This window comes from Strix uralensis, chromosome 2, assembly GCF_047716275.1.
Source record: "Strix uralensis isolate ZFMK-TIS-50842 chromosome 2, bStrUra1, whole genome shotgun sequence".
NCBI classification, from domain to species: Eukaryota; Metazoa; Chordata; class Aves; order Strigiformes; family Strigidae; genus Strix; species Strix uralensis.
The window spans coordinates 115,592,045-115,612,410 of NC_133973.1; the positions used below are offsets into that span (position 1 = coordinate 115,592,045).

At 42.6% G+C, this 20,366-nt stretch overlaps 1 protein-coding gene across 13 annotated transcripts in view; it reads right to left on the reverse strand.

Moving 5' to 3' along the window:
- CDK8 (cyclin dependent kinase 8) overlaps positions 1-20,366 on the reverse strand; it is a 90,362-nt gene that overhangs the window by 42,449 nt on the left and 27,547 nt on the right. For 6 of the 13 annotated variants that reach the window (XM_074859944.1, XM_074859943.1, XM_074859942.1 and 3 more), the window contains 4 exons: positions 20,042-20,248; positions 19,221-19,296; positions 3,504-3,614; positions 221-361 (listed from right to left, as the gene is read on the reverse strand). In XM_074859944.1, coding sequence (XP_074716045.1) covers positions 221-361; positions 3,504-3,614; positions 19,221-19,296; positions 20,042-20,106 — 393 coding nt within the window. In that variant the 5' untranslated portion in view covers positions 20,107-20,248. Of the gene's footprint in view, positions 1-220; positions 362-3,503; positions 3,615-19,220; positions 19,297-20,041; positions 20,249-20,366 lie in introns of those variants that run through there. The other 7 variants (XM_074859947.1, XM_074859948.1, XM_074859940.1 and 4 more) reach the window with 2 other exon arrangements.

The window sequence follows — 20,366 nt, forward strand, 5'->3', positions numbered from 1 at the left end:
ACAGCCATCTGATATACTTTGCTGTCATAAGCATATCAGATCATAGCCAGCTTTTAAAAGTCGCTCTACTAATCAAAGCTGACTGCAGTACAAAAATATATATTTATTAGTACATGCCCTTAGCACAAAGGTTTTTGTTTCCCAGTGATTTTTTATAAAAACAATCCTTGCCCTCAATCATCATCGTCCCAGTGCTAAAACCCATTGCAGATCCACTTACCAAATCCCTGTGTAACACCCAGTTAGCATGCAGGTAGTGAATACCATCTAGGATCTGATATAACAGTGACTTCACCATTCCCCGAGGTAACTGAACTGGTTTCTTGTTTGCTTTAGAAGCCCTGTGAAACTTGATTATATGCTGTAAACGGGAAAAAGAAATAAAAATAAAAAACTGTAATATTTTGATGTACAGCATTACAAAAAGATTGCCAGCAATTCCTTACACAGACTTCTTAGTTTTTTTCAACCTTTCATCATTCATATTCAAAACTAGAAACATGCATCTTAAGTACTAGAAAATTAATACTATCTGAGGTAAAGTGATCACTGTTCCAAGGAAATCTCTCAAAAATAAAATCTGTTGTTGCTGTGGCTTAACCCTGGCAGGCAGCTAAGCTCCACACAGCCACTCACTCAATCTCCCACAGCAGGATGAGGAATACAAACCCAATGCAATTTCCTAAGCAAATTCCCTTGCAATTCACTGATCTTGGAGGTTTTAGGGGTATTTTTGTTTGGGGGTTCATTTTGTTAAGACAGAACTGATATCTTGTGTATCACAGCACATCATTAAAAGTGCATTACATAACTGCTATATAAGGAGTTTTCTCCTACAGTAGGTGGCTTTTCTCCTACAGTAATAACGACACTGGAATCTTCAACACCTAATGCCAGACAGAAATTCTTGCAAACTGTATTGGGAGTTTTAAACATTTAAATTAGAAGCTCAGATGTATTCCTTCTTTATTTACTATACCCTTAAAGCACAGTACTCTCAGAACAGAAGCTGTTGACAGAGCAAAGCTATAAATCTGTCCATAAGAGAGTCAGCCACAGAAAAAAACCTTTAACAATTATATGTGCATACACAGGCAATGACATCTAGCAACAGTGAGGACTCCAAAAGGATATGCTGTCTTAGCACTCGAGTCCCAGGTGCCATTAACTTCAATAGCATAAGGTGCGCCATGGTCGTGGCAACCATTTCTATGTTTGCCTCCTTTTGAGAGGTGATTTCTAGAACAAACTTTTCCATACATTCACACTTATTTTCTGTAATGGCTCGCACTTGTGTGATCATTGAAACAGCCCTGATCTTGTCCATCCAAAACCTGGCACCAAACTTCTATGACATGTTCTTCCTACGTTCCTGAGCTTTCCAGGTGCCAATTAGGTATCGAACTACTCAAACCCTTTGGGGAAATTGTGTTTCTTCTCTTGCTGCAGCCCATCTCCATACAGCCTGCCCTCCTCTGCTTCAGGCGTCGAGTTTGGCTTTCCTGGGAGGAAAAGGCACATCCCTGCCCTGCCAGAGGTAAAAATGGAGCCGCACGCAAGAGACAAACGCTGATGAAAGCTAACAGTCCCTTCCCAGTCAGCCAAGCACCACGTGCATGAACATCCCTCAGCCTGAGCAACAAGTTTCGCCTCCTCTCGCCTCCCACTTCCACAGTGCTCTGCTTCCAAAGCAATTGTTATTTTTCATGCAGCAGACAGAGAGAAGTAAATCTTCAGAGACAGATCAAAATACAGACGGCTCTCCTAGCCTTTTTTGTTCCTGCTCTAATGCACTCCATGCCCTTTTCCCAGCCTTGTTTGAGACCTGCTGTGCTAGATATGCTCAGCGCTGGAGGACTTGGTCCATAGCCGGCTCTGTGGGGCACGGAGTCAGCCCAGTCACTGCAGCTAAGTCTCTTGCATCCAGATACAGTGAACAACCAGGAGCTGGTATGGCTGGGGAGTTCTGGAGTTTATATGGGTATGTGCATGTAAACATGTAGCTCAAAATTGAGGGTCATTCCTAAGTTACTTATATACAAGCCAGTGTTTCATTAACAGAAGTGCTTCTGCAGTGATTCTGCTTAAGTATGAAGCAATGCAGAAATGTATAAATACAAACAAGGACAGGTCACTACTAGTCACAATCATCCAAACAAATACAAAGCCTTGCAGCACATTTTGAAACAAAAAAACCCAAAAACTCAAGCATTCCTAAGCTTCTGTAGCTTCACATATCATAAATATGGGGGAGCAGTGAAAAAGAACGTGCTTGGTCTCTCTCCACATCAAAAAAAACCCCTTTACTCCATTTCCTCACAACTTTTTTTTCCTTTTGTTTTTTGTACATCAGCATTTAGAATGTCTCAGCATTTCAGCTATTCAGTGATTTTTTTTTTCTTTAATTTTATTTTGGTAACAAAATCTCAATACCAAGTATCAGAACTTCCAAGACATTTAACGGGGAGAAAATATCTTTAGTTCAGCTTAGCTGAAGAAATTAGTTACTAGGCAAATACTGCTGACCTATTCCCAACTACAAGGAACAGCATTTTCAAAAGAAATTAGTTTTACTTTGGTTTGTGCTGTCTGCCTAAACTTCATGCGAGGAAAAACCAACTGATGATTCATACTGCGCAATTCTTACATGAACGCATACATCAAAATTTCCATCTCATTCTAAATTGCCTCTGTTGTACCCTTTGATCTGAATGTGCTTAGTATCTTTTAAGATTAGTATTACAATATGTATTCCATTGAAAGCAATGCTCAAAACGTATGTCACATTTAAGTCAAGGCACACACATACCTTTTTCAGGGAAAGGTTGCATGGTATTTTGGATTCTTTACAATGATACTTTAATTTTTTTTTTGAGTATTCCAAATAGATCTTAAGTTTACAAATATTAAGTTAACAGAGGAAAAGGGTATATATCTTAGAACAAATTTACATCGCCTCCAACAGGTTTATATTTTAAAACTATTCCTAAATTAGGACTAAACAGCCTTCCTCCCAAATACATGAAATCTCAGCAGATGAACTGAGTAAAAAGCTCTTCCCACTGAAACACATGAATTAAATTTCAATTATATACAGTGGCATTACTCTCACTTCATGTATTCATGGATGACACTCAATGTACCTAAAACTTCAAACTCTTCCATTCAGCCAGTATGTTTCTCATTTTTCAAAGGGAATCCACCTGCATAATCAATTACATTTTTCTGCACCCTACTTCAGCTATAATGGAGGGTTATATCTCCATTTATTTAACTAGGTTTCTAGCTAGTGAGAGCTGAATGCAGATTTTTATCTTCTTAAAGAGGTCACAGATTAACTGTGTAGTGTGCTTACCCAACATTTTCCATTGCTTTTCCTTTAGCACTGAAAACGTTTCCAACAAACATGGGAGTAAGAGGCTATACTGTTTTTAAATCCCTGACCTTGTCCCTTTTCTGCAACTAAAACTCTAAGCCTGGTACCTACAAACAATTCACCTTACCCAGAGGTCATGCTCAGCGTAGTCAAAGAGAAGCCACACTTTCCTGTCAGCATGAGAAAGAAACACCTTCTGCAGAGAAATAACATTTGGATGCTTGAGCTCCCGCAGCAACTGCAAAATAAAGAAAGTCCACAACAGTTATATCCACACATCCAGAGCTGTGAAAGGGCTGGAAAGATGAAAATTTTAATAGTCTTTGCTACATACTCTACAATGCAAACAATAAAAGTTGAAATTTGCAAGTCACAGAAAACAGCACATTTTTTTAAATGAAAGAACCAGTCATTAGTTTGAAACCAAAGCTGAAAGCAGGTCATAAGGCCCTTAGGGCATTCACTTCCTATTCATTTCCTAGAATCACAGAATCATCTAGGTTGGAAAAGACCTTGAAGATCATCCAGTCCAACCATTAACCTAACATTGACAGTTCCCAACTACACTATATCCCTCAGTGCTATGTCAACCCGACTCTTAAAACACCTCCAGGGATGGGGACTCCACCACCTCCCTGGGCAGCCCATTCCAACACCTAACAACCCGTTCTGTAAAGAAATGCTTCCTAATATCTAGTCTAAACCTTCCCTGGCGCAACTTGAGGCCATTCCCTCTTGTCCTATCACTTGTTACTTGGTTAAAGAGGCTCATCCCCAGCTTTCTGCAACCTCCTTTCAGGTAGTTGTAGAGGGCGATGAGGTCTCCCCTCAGCCTCCTCTTCTCCAGACTAAACAACCCCAGTTCCCTCAGCCGCTCCTCGTACGACATGTGCTCCAGACCCTTCACCAGCTTCGTTGCCCTTCTCTGGACACGCTCAAGTAATTCCATGTCCTTTTTGTAGTGAGGGGCCCAAAACTGAACACAGTAATCGAGGTGCGGCCTCACCAGTGCCGAGTACAGGGGCAAGATCACTTCCCTGTCCCTGATGGCCACGCTATTTCTGATACAAGCCAGGATACCATTGGCCTTCTTGGCCACCTGGGCACACTGCTGGCTCATGTTCAGCCGGCTGTCAGTCAACACCCCCAGGTCCCTCTCTGACTGGCAGCTCTCCAGCCACTCCTCCCCAAGCCTGTAGCGCTGCTGGGGGTTGTTGTGGCCCAAGTGCAGCACCCGGCATTTGGCCTTATTGAAACTCCTACAGTTGGCCTTAGCCCATCGCTCCAACCTGTCCAGGTCTCTCTGCAGAGCCTCCCTACCCTCAAGCAGATCAACACTCCCCCCCAACTTGGTGTCATCTACAAACTTACTGAAGGTGCACTCGATCCCCTTGTCTAGATCATCAATAAACATGTTAAACAGGAGTGGCCCCAAAACCGAGCCCTTGGGGACACCACTCGTGACCTGCCGCCAACTGGATTTAACTCCGTTCACCACAACTCTTTGGGCCCGGCCATCCAGCCAGTTTTTTACCCAGTGAAGTGTTTGCCCATCCAAGCCACGAGCAGTCAGTTTCACCAGGAGAATGCTGTGGGAAACGGTGTCAAAGGCCTTACTAAAGTCAAGGTAGACAACATCCACAGCCTTTCCGTCATCCAATAAGCGGGTTGCCCTGTCGTAGAAGGAGATCAGGTCTGTCAAGCAGGACCTGCCTTTCATAAACCCATGCTGACTGGGCCTGATCATCTGGTTGTCCCACATGTGTTGTGTGATGGTACTCAGGATGAGCTGCTCCATCAGCTTCCCGGGCACCGAAGTCAAGCTGACAGGCCTGTAATTTCCCAGATCATCCTTCTGACCCTTCTTATAGATGGGCGTCACACTGGCCAATTTCCAATCTGTCAGGACCTCCCCGGTCAGCCAGGACTGCTGGTAAATGATGGAAAGCGGCTTCGCAAGCACTCCAGCCAGCTCCTTCAGCACCCTTGGGTGTATCCCATCCGGTCCCATAGACTTGTGTGTGTCTTATGTGATGCAGTAGGTCACTGACTGTCTCCTCCTGGAATGCAGGGGGGTCGTTCTCCCAGTCTCTGTCTTCTGGCTGAGGAGGCTGGATTCCCTCAACACAGCTAGTCTTGCTATTAAAGACTGAGGTAAAGAAGGCATTAAGCACCTCAGCCTTTTCCTCGTCACTTGTTACCACGTTTCCTCCTGCGTCTAGCAGGGGATGGAGACCCTCCCTGGTCTTTCTTTTGCTGCTCACATACTTACAGAAACATTTCTTGTTGTCCTTGATTGCTGAAGCCAGATTAATTTCCAGCTGGGCTTTAGACCTCCTGACTTCTGCCCTGCATAGCCTCACAGCATCTTTGTAATCATTGTGAGTCACTAGCCCCTTCTTCCAAAAGCTGTAAACTCTCCTTTTCTTCCTGAGTTGCAGCCAAAGCTCTCTGTTTAGACAGGGTGGTCTTCTCTGTCGCTGGCTTCTCTTACAGCACCTGGGGACCGCCTGCTCCTGAGCCATTAACACTTCCTTCTTAAAGAGTGTCCAGCCTTCCTGGACCCCTATACCCTTCAGGACCATCTCCCAAGGGATCCTGTCAAGCAGGTGCCCAAATAAGACAAAGCCAGCCCTTTGGAAGTCCAGGATGTCAGTTCTGCTGCCCCCTCTCCTGGCCTTCCTAAGAATAGAGAACTCTATTATTTCATGATCACTGTGCCCTAGACGGCCTCCAACCGCCACATCATCCACCAGTCCTTCTCTGTTCACAAAGAGGAAATCCAGCAGGGCACCTTCTCTGGTCAGTTCACTCACCAGCTGCGTCAGGAAGTTATCTGCCACACATTCCAGGAATCTCCAGGACTGGTCCCGGTCTGCTGTGTTATATTTCCAGCAGATGTCTGGGAAGTTAAAGTCTCCCACAAGAACAAGGGCAAGCGATTGTGAGATTTCACCTAAATGCCTGTAGAATATTTCATCCACCTCTCTGTCCTGGGTGGGTGGCCTATAGTAGACTCCTACTACAACATCTGTCCTGTTGGCCTTCCCCCTGATTCTAACGCAAAGACACTCCACCCTGTCTTCACTACACTTGTACTCAAAGCAATCATAACAGTCCCTGACATACAGCACCACCCCACCACCTCTCCTTCCTTGTCTATCCCTCCTAAAAAGCTTGTAGCCATCAATTGGCACACTCCAGTCATGGGAGACACCCCGCCATGTTTCTGTTATAGCCACTACATCATAATTTTCCTGTTTCATCATGGCTTCAAGCTCCTCCTGTTTGTTACCCATGCTGTGTGCATTGGTATACATGCACTTCAGATGGGCTGGTGTTTTGCCCATAGGCTTTACATAGAAGTTGAAGTCTATGTAAACCTCGCTATTATCCAGGATCAAGACGCCTCTGCAAACAGCCAGCTGTGGCATTCGCCCTTTCCCATAGGCTGTAATCTTTGGTAGAGCCATTTGGGGTATCCAGTTTTCTCCTGAATCCCAATTATCTGAAAACCCTGCATTTCGGTTGCAGTCATTCAAAAGCTGAATGGGATGACTCATTTAGAGCCTTGTCAATGCAGTCACCTAAATGAAGATGTGGTTTTTAAGATGGAGTCAGCTGATCTACAAGGTCACCACCACCTACAGAAGAAGGTCCAACTCCCTCCCACAACATGTATTACACCAGTTACAGCACTCACAGAAGCCATCCACAAAACAGCGCACAGTTCAAGAGAAAACTAACCCAGACACACAAAGGCAGTAATTTTCTGCTGAGTTCCTGAGCTGAAATGACTTGCGGCACTAACAGCAGAATGAGCACTAGCAAAAGGACACAGCTAGGAGCAAGAACTATATATTTCAGCAGCAGTGAGGCATTAAGCCAGCTCAGCTGCTTTAGAAACTATGGCTTTAACCACCACCAAAAGGAAAACAGAGCCAAGATATAGCACTAAAACTGAATGCAGACAACATCAGTCTATTTGAGCTATAGGTCATGTTACAATTAGACTGTACTCACACAATTGCTAAGAAGAAACAAAAGTTTTATCTAAGCAAGCTATTGTCAAGCATGGCTACCCAAGACTAGATGAATTCTTGCCAGCTCAGTCTGCCAGAAATTATGACATCTTTAATAAAAGGAATGGCTAGGGTTTTTTAAAAGACAAGGGTAATTTGAACTACTATTTGAATATAGAATAGAAAATTAACATTTTATTTCTGAGATTTAATCTATTTTCAATAAAATATAATTTTTCCGCTACATAATAAAAGAAACAAGAAAATTCATTCCTTTCTACTGATACCTTTGTCACATGTGATAACATTTTAGCTGCTACTGAGATCGTAAAATGGGAGTGGATATCTGCACATGTTTGTTTCCTTCTTTTCTATTTCATTTGAGGTGGACTCTCATCCCTACTCACTGACCGTTCCTTAAGCAAGAGGACCTATAGCCCACAAGCTTGAGGAGATGCAAGAGATTTGTAAAAGCACTGCATAGAGAAATTTTAAGGCAGGATCTGCAAGAAGTGTGGAATTCTGTAAATGGCAGGTTGACTCCAGCCAGCAGCTAAGATCCACATAGCCACTTGCTCATCCCCCTCAGTCAGATGCGAGAGTAAGAGCAAAAAAGGCAAGCAAATTTGTGGGTGAGGATAAGACGGTTTAATAAATGAAGGAAATAGGAATTTTAAAACAAAACAAAAAACAAACAACAGGAGCAATGCAAAGACAATTACTCACCACTTCCACAACCAGACCCATGCCCAGCCAGTCTCCAAACAAAGGCTACCTCCACAGAGGGAGGAGGGGCAGAGCGGGAGAAAAAGAAAAAGCCTAGACACTGTGCAACCATCACTCAGCAACAGCCAAAACACTGGTGGGTTATCAACACTGCTTTAATTGCAAATCCAAACCACTGCACCATACAGGCTGCTATGGAGAAGATTAACTGAATCCCAGGCAGACCCAGTAGGGCATCAATAACTACTGGTGGGAGTCAGCCTCTCAACAGCAAATGAGATTATAGGGTTTAAGGATACATTGTGCCAATCCTTATAGCAAAAGACTTTTTGTTGAATCTGTTTAAATTCACAGCTTAAATTTATGCTAAACATTTTAATTAATTAACTGTACCCAGAAGATTGCATGACAGTTCAGCAACTATGTGTCCATACCAAAATTTTATCAGATTTCCTGTGGCCTGATGACACAACTGTACCAGACACAACATGACTATTCCTTAACGGAAGAGGTAGATACTAGAGACCTAGAAAATAATGTAATTTTCCCCTTCATCCCCTCCTGTCCCATTTTAAGTCCATCCTACTTCTTATTCCCCAGACAGCAGCTATCATCCACTTTAAAAAAACCCAACCTTTTCACATCAAATGTGATTCACCTCGAAGGACACACAGATAATCCATCACCAAAGCTGGTCCAGAACATGACACAAAGATGAGGAGCTTTGAGTAATGCAGCAGAAGGGTTCCCTGTCTACACAGCGAGGCAACATAGACTTAATTATCCTTTGTGCTAGGGGTAGTCAATCCTGCAGACTTTGAGATTCACAGCATTCTTCTTAGTCTGCTAGGTGACAGGCTGCTGCCTTTCCCTGTTTCAAATCCAGCCAGTAGCAAGGTACAAGTAACTGAGCATGCACTTCCTACAGCACACACACAATACAGACATGACCAGCCATGCAGGTATCAACAGAGGCAGGACAACAGCATCTTCTTTGCAAGCACCCACGTAAGTATCAACTGCGCTTACATGAAACTTGAACACCACAACTGGCCTGGATCCTGTTTCTCCACTCTGGCTAATCAGGCTTAAAGTCTGTATACATAGACACGTATTCTCAGATCCCTCTGACTCCAGTGCAGACCTTACGTCTGTTCAGAATCCAAGCCCAGACACTGTGCCCTTTCATCCAGGTTCCAGCTCTGATGTCAGGTCTCTTCAGATTTCAGCCTCCTCCTGCTTGCTGGTTCTGCATGTTTGAAGTTCACTAGCAGGTCACACACACAAGCTACCAGGGAGAGCTGTCTGAGTGTTCGTATCTGACCTACGTCTCTCCCGTATGCAGCTTCTGCAGACCTGAGGTATTCCCAGCATCTGTCCCCTGCAGACCACCTAGTCCTGCCTCACATTTGCTAGCGGGTCACAGATGCACTCACAGAACAGAGCGCACACTCACTCAGAGAATAGTTAGGAACAGGCACAGGACACTGTGGTGACCACGTACAGAGCTTGGCCCAACAAGCACCACTGCCCAGTAGCCTGCTTACATGAAATCCGCCCTTTATTCCCTCTCCATTTTTTCATGTTGCTTCTGCCCCAGTCCACCCTGATCTCTCCCTTTCCTGCCTTTTATCCTTCCTCTAAACATCCTTACAGAATCCCTGCAGTCCTCTGAAATACCTAATAAAACCTTTATCTTCCTTAAGATCCATAGCAATCTGCTTTACTTCTCATCGGTTACAAAGCCCTAGTTGACTCTCTTCAAGGACACACCTGAAAGGTTCCTTTTGTGGCCCATCACCAATGTTTTAAGAGTTCTGGTCTTTGTTACTGTCACTGATAGCAGCTGTTACTGTTTGTGCATCTGTGTGTGCAGTTTATCATTTGTGCCGGTTTTTGCCTTTGCCTTTTATGCTGAATAGCTCTTAACTACCTATTCTTTCAATCTGCTTAAAAAACCCGATGCGTTTGGTCAATGCTAGACAGCTACAAGCACCCCAGTGCATAGGATGGCTAATATACATCAGCAAAGCCATCAGAATAAGGAAACAATTGCTGCAGTGGTGACAGATGATTCCTGAATCACTGTCTTGGAAAGGCTGAAATGCTCCAGGACAGTAATAATGCAGAGCAACAAATGCAAATGTTGTCTGAAGGACAGAAAGAGCTCATGCAGATGATAACACATCACATGGGCTGTAAACAGCATTTCCAGCAGCCTCACTCTCCATGAACCAGGCCTCTCCAGCCCATATGCCACATGCCTTTCCTACCAGATGACTCAACTCACGTCCAGCAGCTGACAAGAGTCCACTGAAAACAGAGTAGACTGCAAGAAACATGGTTTGACTATCAGTACAATGCCTGCTAATGATATGGGCCATTTTTTGGCCTAGTGACTCTGGTATCTAATTGCTTCTGTCTATCCTAGTTCAGCTCTACAGAACACAGAGAAAGTAGACAAGAACTATGCATTTGGCCCTCAGCAAATTACCTTCCATTTCATTTACATATCACATAATGATTCAAATCCATGTCTACAACGAGAAAGGTTTCCCTTAAATCAGTTGGTCTGGGTGTCCCTTATAAAGAAGAAAGAACCAACTGACCTTCAAAGAAATAGAAATCAGCAAATGATGAAGATGCTCATATATCTGGTTTGACTTGAGCATTATAACCCCATGTTGGCCCTGGCTGATCTTGCCCTTCCTTTCACAAATATTGTTCAAGACACAGCCAGGGAAACAGCATCCCTATGTGCAAGTCCTGGGCTCACACTAAGGTTCCTCCATCTCCCTCTTCAAATGCAGAAATACTCACTCCGCAGCCATGAGGCAGCTGAGGGACAGTAAATGAAAGTGTCCTAACGATGCATAAAATTGTTAAATTACTTCACAAACAAGGACGAAGCAGGGTAAGACAAGATGTTATTAAATAATCAGCCGCAGCATTAAGGCAGCCTGGCAAACTGCAGCATGACTATGGCAAATCTTTTCTCACACAGGGACACTAACAATAATTACCTGTCACATTAAATATGAGCTGAACTCAGCGCAAGTCTTTATGAACATGATCTTCCTTCACTGATATTCCCACACTTCCCATACAGCTCTCCACCACTACAGACACTTCTCGTGAGCCAAGACACTGCACTCTTGGCATAAGTGAGGATTTCTAGCTTTACTGCAAATGTCATTCCACCTCCACTCTTGATGCTTACTACTATATGTGGTCTGCAGGGAATGTAACCTGCTTAGTGTTGCAGTACTACCATGCTTATTTCTGTAATCGAGCAGACTCATTTGCTAGAGCAACTGGACAGGTGACCTGGCCCATAAGGAGTTTCTCTGATGTCCTGTCTCAGGACATCAGCTATTTTAGAAAAGGCAACTCCTTGCTCTCACTGCCTTCTTACGAGTGCTATGCAACACGTTTCTCCTAAAGCTTAGGACAGTCAGAAAGCTGGCTAGACACAAAGCTACTGGCAATATCAAGCAAAACATTCACTTAAGCAAAAATCACTGTTGTGTCATCTTGCTAGTTTGATGGCATAAATTCAAAATCTGATCATCATCTCATGCTTCAGAAAGGCTCACATCAATTCCACCAAGTGATCCAGCAACAAACAAATCACATACTAATAGTCATGTCGTGGACTTAAGACAGAAAATGGGCAAATAGGGACTTGGAACAGGAAGCAGATTGCAGTTGATGCAGAAAGGCAGGCAGTTTTCATACCAGAAGAGGACTGACAAAGATTTAGTCATCCTGTAACAGATAAGATGCCAGTGCAACTACTGCTACAACAGATGAGCATAGGCAGTAGCGAGACATTACCTGAAACACTATGCGCAATGCTGGCCAATTCAAGGAAGATTAATTCCAACTGCAACAGGGCAAAGAAAGCCCAAGCCTACACCCAGGGGAAGGGAGAGTCTACTGCACAACAGGAACCCAGCAAGCCAAGCCAAAATCCTTATAGCCTGCTAAAACGAAGCCAGAGAAAGAAACAGTCTCTCTCTCTCTTTAAAATGAAAGCGGGAGAGAAGAGCTATTCTAACTAACTGACAACATTATCATACATATAAATGGGCATAAACTAGTCATGATTAATTTTGGCTTGAAGGCTGATTGTTTATAGTCATCACTAGAATGAGACCCACTGCCTTCAGAGATTTTTCTTTTCCTTTCAAGTTTAACTTATACACTCAATTTTTGAGGGTGCACTTTGCTTGTCTGCAAGAGCAGAATATGATGATTCCAGAGTGTCATCCAATTCTGTATTCATAAAATATTTTTAAAAGTCAAATCTGTATTCTTAAGTTTCCTCTCAAACACTGGACCTCTACTCAAGTACTTTAATCTTGTTATTTAAAGTAAAACCTAAATTTTATTACGTAAGTTCTTAAATTCCAAGTTGGCTTAGCTGCTATACAGTAGATTCAAGATCTGTTTGTTTCAATGTAAATATGATTTTAGTTTTATATTCTCATGAGTCAGATATTCCACAGTACTAAGAGAACAAAATACGTGCTGAAAGTACATGCTGTTTTCCTTTCAAAAGTGTTCAAATGAAAGCTTACAAAGGCAATATAACAGAAAAAGTTATAACACTACTCACACTAAGAATTTATTATGAAGCTGACAATACATTTTTGACGCTTCAGTTCTTCAGACATACAACTATGTGAAATTGTTGCTTTATTATATTCTTCGGGTTTTATTTTTAAGGTCATAAATGTTGCAAAAGAAGCCTGACAACAAAAAATGTCAAGAGAAAAAAAAATGCACATTTCTATTTTTAACTTCTGTGGTTTCCAAAACAAATGAGTCTTATGTGATCACACATAGAAGACGGTATTTATTAGCACCTCTTATGTCCAAACACATTCAAAGTAATAGAAGAGGTGTTATTAAAGTTCTCTGAAAGAAGGGAGGTGGATGAAGAATCCAGATTAGACAGACACTGCATGTCAGGCCTGGTCAAATTCTGCTGTTCACAGAAAACATGATTCCTAAGGATTCCAATTTCTAACACGTAATCAGTATCTTTGTCCCACTTTCACAGAATTAAAAATAATACTACATTTTGTACAAAATCTCTCAGGAATACCATTTTAGACCTGTAACATAGCTCGATAAAGTACTCACATTTTACATACCATGCTACTATTAAAGCATTTGAGAGCCATTAGACCTTCCAAAGAGTCAAATCAAACATTTGTATTCCTCAATACCTTGTTGCCTTTCACCATGTGGAAAGATTGCTAAGAAACCATTAGATGTCTTCTGACACAAAAATTGTACTCATCTAAATGATTTCTGTGTTTGGTCTTGTGGGAAACTGCTTTCACTGTTAGTGTGGAAGGGACGTAACAGCCCCCATAACCTGAGCAACCTACACCCAAACATTGTTCCTTATCGCATAGCTGGTATGGGATCTCTTCCAGCAAGCTCACTGGGACAGTCATTTGTTCCTTACCAGGGGAAGATGTTGAAGAGAATGAATCCTGGTATAACCCAGTTTCAGCTTCTGCCTAATGGGGTCCCTCCAGCTGCTGCATGCTGCCTCAGAATATTTGGTCACCCTCACAGCAGCTCTGAAAGAGCCCGTACACCCTCCTTCCATCCCCTCTGCTGGCAAGGGGGAAAAAGGCTTGATAATCGTGTAAAGACATGTTCTTGTCACCCAGGATATGGAAGCCCCAGTGTGTGAGGAGAACAAATTCACTTCTACAGCAGCCTCTGCCGAGGTCAACTTGGCCAAGACCAGTAGTCAGCAGCAGCTGCCTTCTCACCTGCCCAGGGGCACAGGCCTGCTGCTCTAGCTCTGCCTCTATCTCTCTGCCACCTTCCAGCCCAGAAGTTGAAAGCCAGGGTGACAGAGTCACTGCAGAGGTGAGCAGGACTGCTGCAGAGGCTTTCCCTTTCAGATAAGAGGAGCAGCCATCAACCAGCTCGGCCCCTGCTTATTCTCACACCACGTGGGTACTGTGTGCCTGCTCCCTACAAACCCGGACAAGCTCCTAACAGCAGAGCTGTACTGGGCCCTAAGTCTCCTGCCTGGGAGACAAAAATCAATACTCCTCTTTCTTTTGTTAATGCTCAGATGTGAACATTAGGATACAAGTCTCCATTATACCCAAACCACTCAACCAGGTTCCTACCACTTCCCGTGAGTTACATTAAGCAACAGTGCAACCAAATGCTGGTTCAACTCAGCTTGCTCACACAACAGAAAACTAACAAAACTGTTCATCTTCCCCTCCGTGAAGATGAACTTCTGCATCCTACAGCCACACTATCACTGGATCCAACACAGAGGACATCACCTTTTGTGCTGATAGCCTGCATTTGTTACAGTAGGAAACCATAAAGTCCTAGGAATGCCCAGATGCCTCCAAGGCAAACCCTAAAGAGTGGAAATGATCAGAGAAGCCAGCTACTTATTGTTCTGTAGTTTTCTGTCCCAGCAAACTCAAGGCTGTTCTATCTTGTACACGCTGCCTATGGTGTTTGAGAGACACCACACAGACAGGAGACAACCAGAGTACAGCATCATCCACCCCAGCTCTGCTTTGTCCCATTCAGCATTTTCATCACCGAGAGTGTCTGCCACAACATCTATCACTTCCTCTTCAGAGTCAAGTCAAGAACTAATGCCATCATATGAAAATACTATATGGTGTTTTTACATACAAACAAGCTTTTCAGGGATATTTTTGTCAACCATACCATGCACCAAAAAAACAAAGCTACATGGAAGTCCTGCAAAAAGTAAAGCCAAAACAAAACAGAACAAGCAACTTCTCACTAGCCAAAGGAAGCACAGGCAAGTGAAGTACTTGCAAACCTGCTAAAACTGAATGAAAAATGTTAATCAACAAGAGTAATGTCAGAAAGTCACTTTATCACTTTAAAACCTAAGATTCCTGTATAGGAAACTGCCCAACCCAAAATCCTGAAGCTCTGGTTAAAACCTGGTTAACTGCTCCAGCTTCCTACAGCCTTGAAGAATTCTCCTGCTTTGCCAACTGTGAAATAGCATTTGCTGCACTATTCCACGTGGATAGGCGTTAACAACTTTCTTCCTTGTGATTACATCAGAAGACCAGGAATCGAGTGTTTGGGCTTGTGTGTTTAGTGTATTTCCGTACAAATCTTCTCACCATTCTATCCCCCTCTGCTCTCCCATCTAACAGAAATCCATCTCTTGGTATGATGAGCATGCAGGTTTTAGTGCCTGCTTAAATCCTCAGAAGTGAAAGTACAGATCACAAAAGAGATACCCAGAATCCCAGGCAGTACATACATCTGCAGAGAAGATGAGATGAGCAGCCAAACATCCAGTTAAGGTCCTGGAAGAGGCAGGATGCTTATCACAAATGCTTATCATGGTGGATTAATGGGGGGAAGATAAGGAAGAATATAACACTACAAGTATCTTCATATTGAAGATAATGATTCAACTAGGGTAATTAGCACAATAACTGTTAATTCTACCAGTTAAACAAATGGTTTACATGAAGACATTGAAAAAACCCTCTTATTTCAACAGAATAAGAGCCTAGCTAGGTTCTTGAACATAAGGTTTAAGTTCTCATGCTGCAGGAAGTACTGAAACATAGGAAGAGTCTTTCATATACATATATAAATTGAGCTCATCCCATAACTGAGTCAGCCATTTCAATGCAGGTCTCTGATGTAGTTCAAGCCTTTCCCTTTAATTGATCTATTTCAATAATTGTTTTTCCAAAGATCATCCACTGATCTTCAGCTCAGGTGTCTGCACCGAATAAATGTCTTAGAAGAGTAGGCTATGGGCATTTTTAAACATGTAAGTTACTCAATAGTTCAAAACTGAAGTTAGTCATCATAAACAAGACAAAAGCTACTGTAGATTTGCAAAAACAAGGGAGAGTTTCACTGGGATTTATATCAAACTGCACTCTTCCCAGATAGTCACAGAGTAAAACACACAAGCTTCAGCTCTCCAGAGAAACTAAAATGGATATACCTTATATGCAAACCAAGCTCCTCTTAAGATCACCATGCTAGTAAAATGCGTAATTGGGGTAGTCCAGAATACACTGTAACTAAGTCTGGCATTCAGCCTTGACTTTTTAAGTATGACAACAAATAATTTTATTAATTAGATGTACAGATGACATTTTAGGGTACAACAGTGATGATTAGCTCAGTAGCATTTTGATATTACATATACCCACATAATCAATATAAACAGTATGGCTATTATCCTCAATTTGATCATCTTCATGAGGTTCCTTTTCTTCCTTTTAAGATATTATTACTTGATAGAAAGGGGGGAAAAATTATATGTAACAGAATTAAAATGAACAACACGTTTTGGGGAAAAAAATTCTCCTGTTAACTGCAAACAGCAACATCAAAAGAATAGTAAGGAAAAGAGATTCAAACCCTGGAAATCCATGGTGAAATTAATTCAACTGCAGGAAAATTCAACCACAGTATCAGCAGTTGCAAGCCTGGAAGCATAGCTGAAAGCAAAGCCAACAACAGCTCAAGAAATGCTGCTTCAGGTTACTCTTTCTATCCCTACGCCTGCTTTTGGGCTCCACTCCCCGCTTTGCTCTCGATGCCTGCTTTCTTGACCTCTTCAGTGTCTTCAGTACTGTTGTGGGCAACTGAGCACCACTCAGCCATTCACTCACCCCTTTCCCCCCAGCACTCAGAAGAAAAAATGAAGCAAAAGGCTCAGGAATCCAGATAAGGACAGGGAGGGGTGGCTCACCCATTACTGTCACAGGCAAAAGACACTCATTAGGGGAAAAAAAAAGAACATCACTTTAATTCAGACACTAACAACAACACTTAACAGAGTAGGACAGTGAGAAGCATTACCACATCTTAAAAACACCTTCCCCCCACCCCTCCCTTCTTCCCTGGTTTAGTTCTACTCTAGATTCCTCTACCTCCTCCCCTCCAGCAGCACAGGGGGCTGGGAATGGGGGGTGCAGTCAGTTTGCCTCTTCATCCACCTTGGGGGGAGGAGGGAACCCCACGCATTCTTTCCCTGCTCCAGCGTGATGTCCCTCTCACAGAAGACAGTCCTCCATGAACTTTCTCTGGCTGAGTCCTTCCCATAGGATGCATTCTTCCCAAGATGCTCCAGGGTGCGTCACCCCCCCATGCTGCAGTCCTCCCAGCACCAAACTACAACAGCAGGGGCTTCTCCTCCCCTCAGAGTCCCAGCCTCCTTTAAGCACAGCCATCTGCTCTGGTGAGGGGTCCTCTACAGGCCACAGGTCGGCCTCTGCTCCACTGCAGACCTCCCACGGGTGGCAGGGGGGGCAGCCCTGCTGTCTCACCACGGGATATGGCACACCTCTCCCCCTTCCTCCTCCTTTCTTCCACTGACCCCAGTGTTCGCATAGGTGTCCTTCTCATAACTCTCCCTCATAAGTCCCAACTCCCTCCCACGTTCGCTTCCTTAAATACGTTATCGCAGAGGCACAGCCACCGTCACTGACTGGCCTGGTCTTGGCCAGAGGCGTGTCTGACTTGGAGCTGGGGGAGCTTCAAGAAGTTTCTCACAGGGGACACTGCTGCAGCCCCCTCCCCCACTACTAAAAACCACACCACACAAACCCAGCACAAATACATTCCCCTCCTTCCCCCACCAACCCTGTCCCACATGGGTCCTGCATTGTACTGCTGTTCTCTTCAAAGGGCACATGCTGCAGCAGCTCAGAGCAAGGAGAAAGCCTCCCAGCTTCTTGTTCCTCTTCCATCACTACTGCAGACCCTGCTGCCCAAGAGGAATGACTCTACAAACTCCTCAAGCCATGCAATGAGGCCAAATCCTTCTTGACTGCTAGCCAAGTTAGTGATTCTCTTTTAATAGATAGATACTGAGTTAGGATCATATCCAGAGCAGAGACACCTCCCTAACAGCAGCCAAACTTCTTCTGTGAAATTAAAGCAGAACAAACTGTTCAAAACTCTTTAGGTAAACCACTGCAAGAAGACTAACAAAAAATTTTCCCAAATCCCTCTGAAATGGTAGCTGATACTTCCCAAAAGCATTCAGCCTGAAGGAGTTACAGTACTGGGAAAATTTCTGCCAAAATGGTTGAAATAAGAAAAATTTAAGATGCTATTTTCAGCTCCTTTAGTTCAGAGTAGATGTCTACAACAGCAGGGAGGCTCAGCTTTCATGAAGGGACAGGAAGAGCTTCTCCTGAAGAACATTCTTTGCGCTTTCATTTTTTTGCATCTCACTTCAAGGACTAACATCTTTGAAATCACAAAACCAACTGGAAGTTGACAAAGTAGGAAAGCCTGGTACTCACCTCAATCAAAGTGAAATTAGGATAGGTATAGTTTTACACTCTTGAGGAATATGGACTGAAAATAAAACTATTCACTCCCCCCCACACACACCGAAGTTACATGCGTTTCCTTTTACTAAGCAGTTTCGGCTGAAACATTGCAAGAAAAATAATCTCAGGCAGCAATAAGAATATACAACAGTTAAACTTCAGAACACTGGTTCTATCAGTATTTCTTCGCAAGCTTGTCACAAACCATAACTACAGCACATTATTCATCAGTTTCTAAAAACATGGCATATACAAATATAAGCCTGAATAACTTAAGAAAATGTTTGAATAATATTCATGGGTGTATTACAACCTCTGAGGCAACAACAATGCCAGTTTAGTTTGAAGTCTTCACTTAAATAGAAGTGAGCAAGTTTTAATCATTATGAGCCAAAAAGAACTAATCTCTTTAGGAAAATAACTGAAGTGCTAATGCAAAAGTCAGATCAAATATGTAATTTAAGACACTGACTCTAATCATGGTTTTAAACTGCTGCATTTAATCTGCCCTAAGGCAGGCAGTAAATTGTAACTTAAAAACACTATCATTTTTAGACAGCAAACATAACAGGTGCGCAAAATCTCCCATGACATTTGTACTGATTTTATACTTCTATGATAAAAATACAGCACCCAGCGTAGAATAACATGATTCAAACAAAATCCAGCATGCACTCAAATCAATACTTTTAATAAGTCTGTTTGCTAGTAGAAAGAACTTATGTTACTTACTGCTATTTCTCTGCATGCAGACATAGAAATTCCAGTACCTTCTATTTGCTTTAAAGCGTAATCTTTATCATCTTTCCTGTGAAAGAAGAAAATAAGTTTTTTTAAAAAATTGCACCATTAATTCAAATTGTGCTCTTCACCACCATTCACAGGACAGTTTCTAATTAATACAAATTCTGCATCTTATTTTCTTTTGCTTCTTTACTAGTTTAATGTCTGGATACCCAGCTAAACCATAAACTAACCACCTTGATAAAGCTAAAATGTAAATTTGCTCTCACTACATAAATAGGGTTTTTTTAAAAAAATCCTTTTTTAAACCCAATGATCAATATTTCTTCTATTCCTTCCTTCTCTTCTTAAGAAGAAAACAAAAGCAAACGTTTAGTACAAACTAGAAATAAGTCTAGCTAGGGCTACATCTCCCATAAATGCATTACCCTGGGACACAGCAAGTGTTCCCCGTGTTGTAATGAATTCTTGAGTAGCCCGGAAGCAACATCACAGTAACATCTTATCTTTTCTTTCCTCTAGGTCACAAAAAGTGCCCTAAAATTTTGTTCCTACCAAAGTAATAAAACTAGCAAGATTAATGAAAAAAACGCAAGGTCTCTCTGCATCTGAAGAATCCAAAGAAATGTTTGTTCAGCTTTAAACATGCACAACACTTAAAAACAACACCACCATTCCCCCATACTTTAACCAATATGTACCTTACAGTCATTTATTTAAAATGCAAACCCATTAGTAACTCCAGCTACCAAAAGCAAATGAGGAAGAGACACACTGCAGCAAAAGAAGACATTGAACTCTTGCCCAACCTCAGTCTCAAAGAACTCAAGAGTTGGAGATGGAGTGCTCGTCCTTCCCACTTGTGGGCTGGCATCCACAGCACTCCTGGGGGACACGGCACTTAACAGTACTGCCTTCAGAATTTGGAGCATTCATATAGCCCTGAATCTCCAGGTTACACAAGAATCCTTATTAACTTTTAATTAATCCATCTTTCACAGCTGTGAAGAGCCAAGCTGAAAAAAAAAAACCCAACTCAAACTTCCTAAAGGCAAATAAAACTGCAGTTAAGCATTTAAAACATACGCACTTGATTCCTCCAGCTCTCACTAAATATTTGCAAGGCTTTGAATT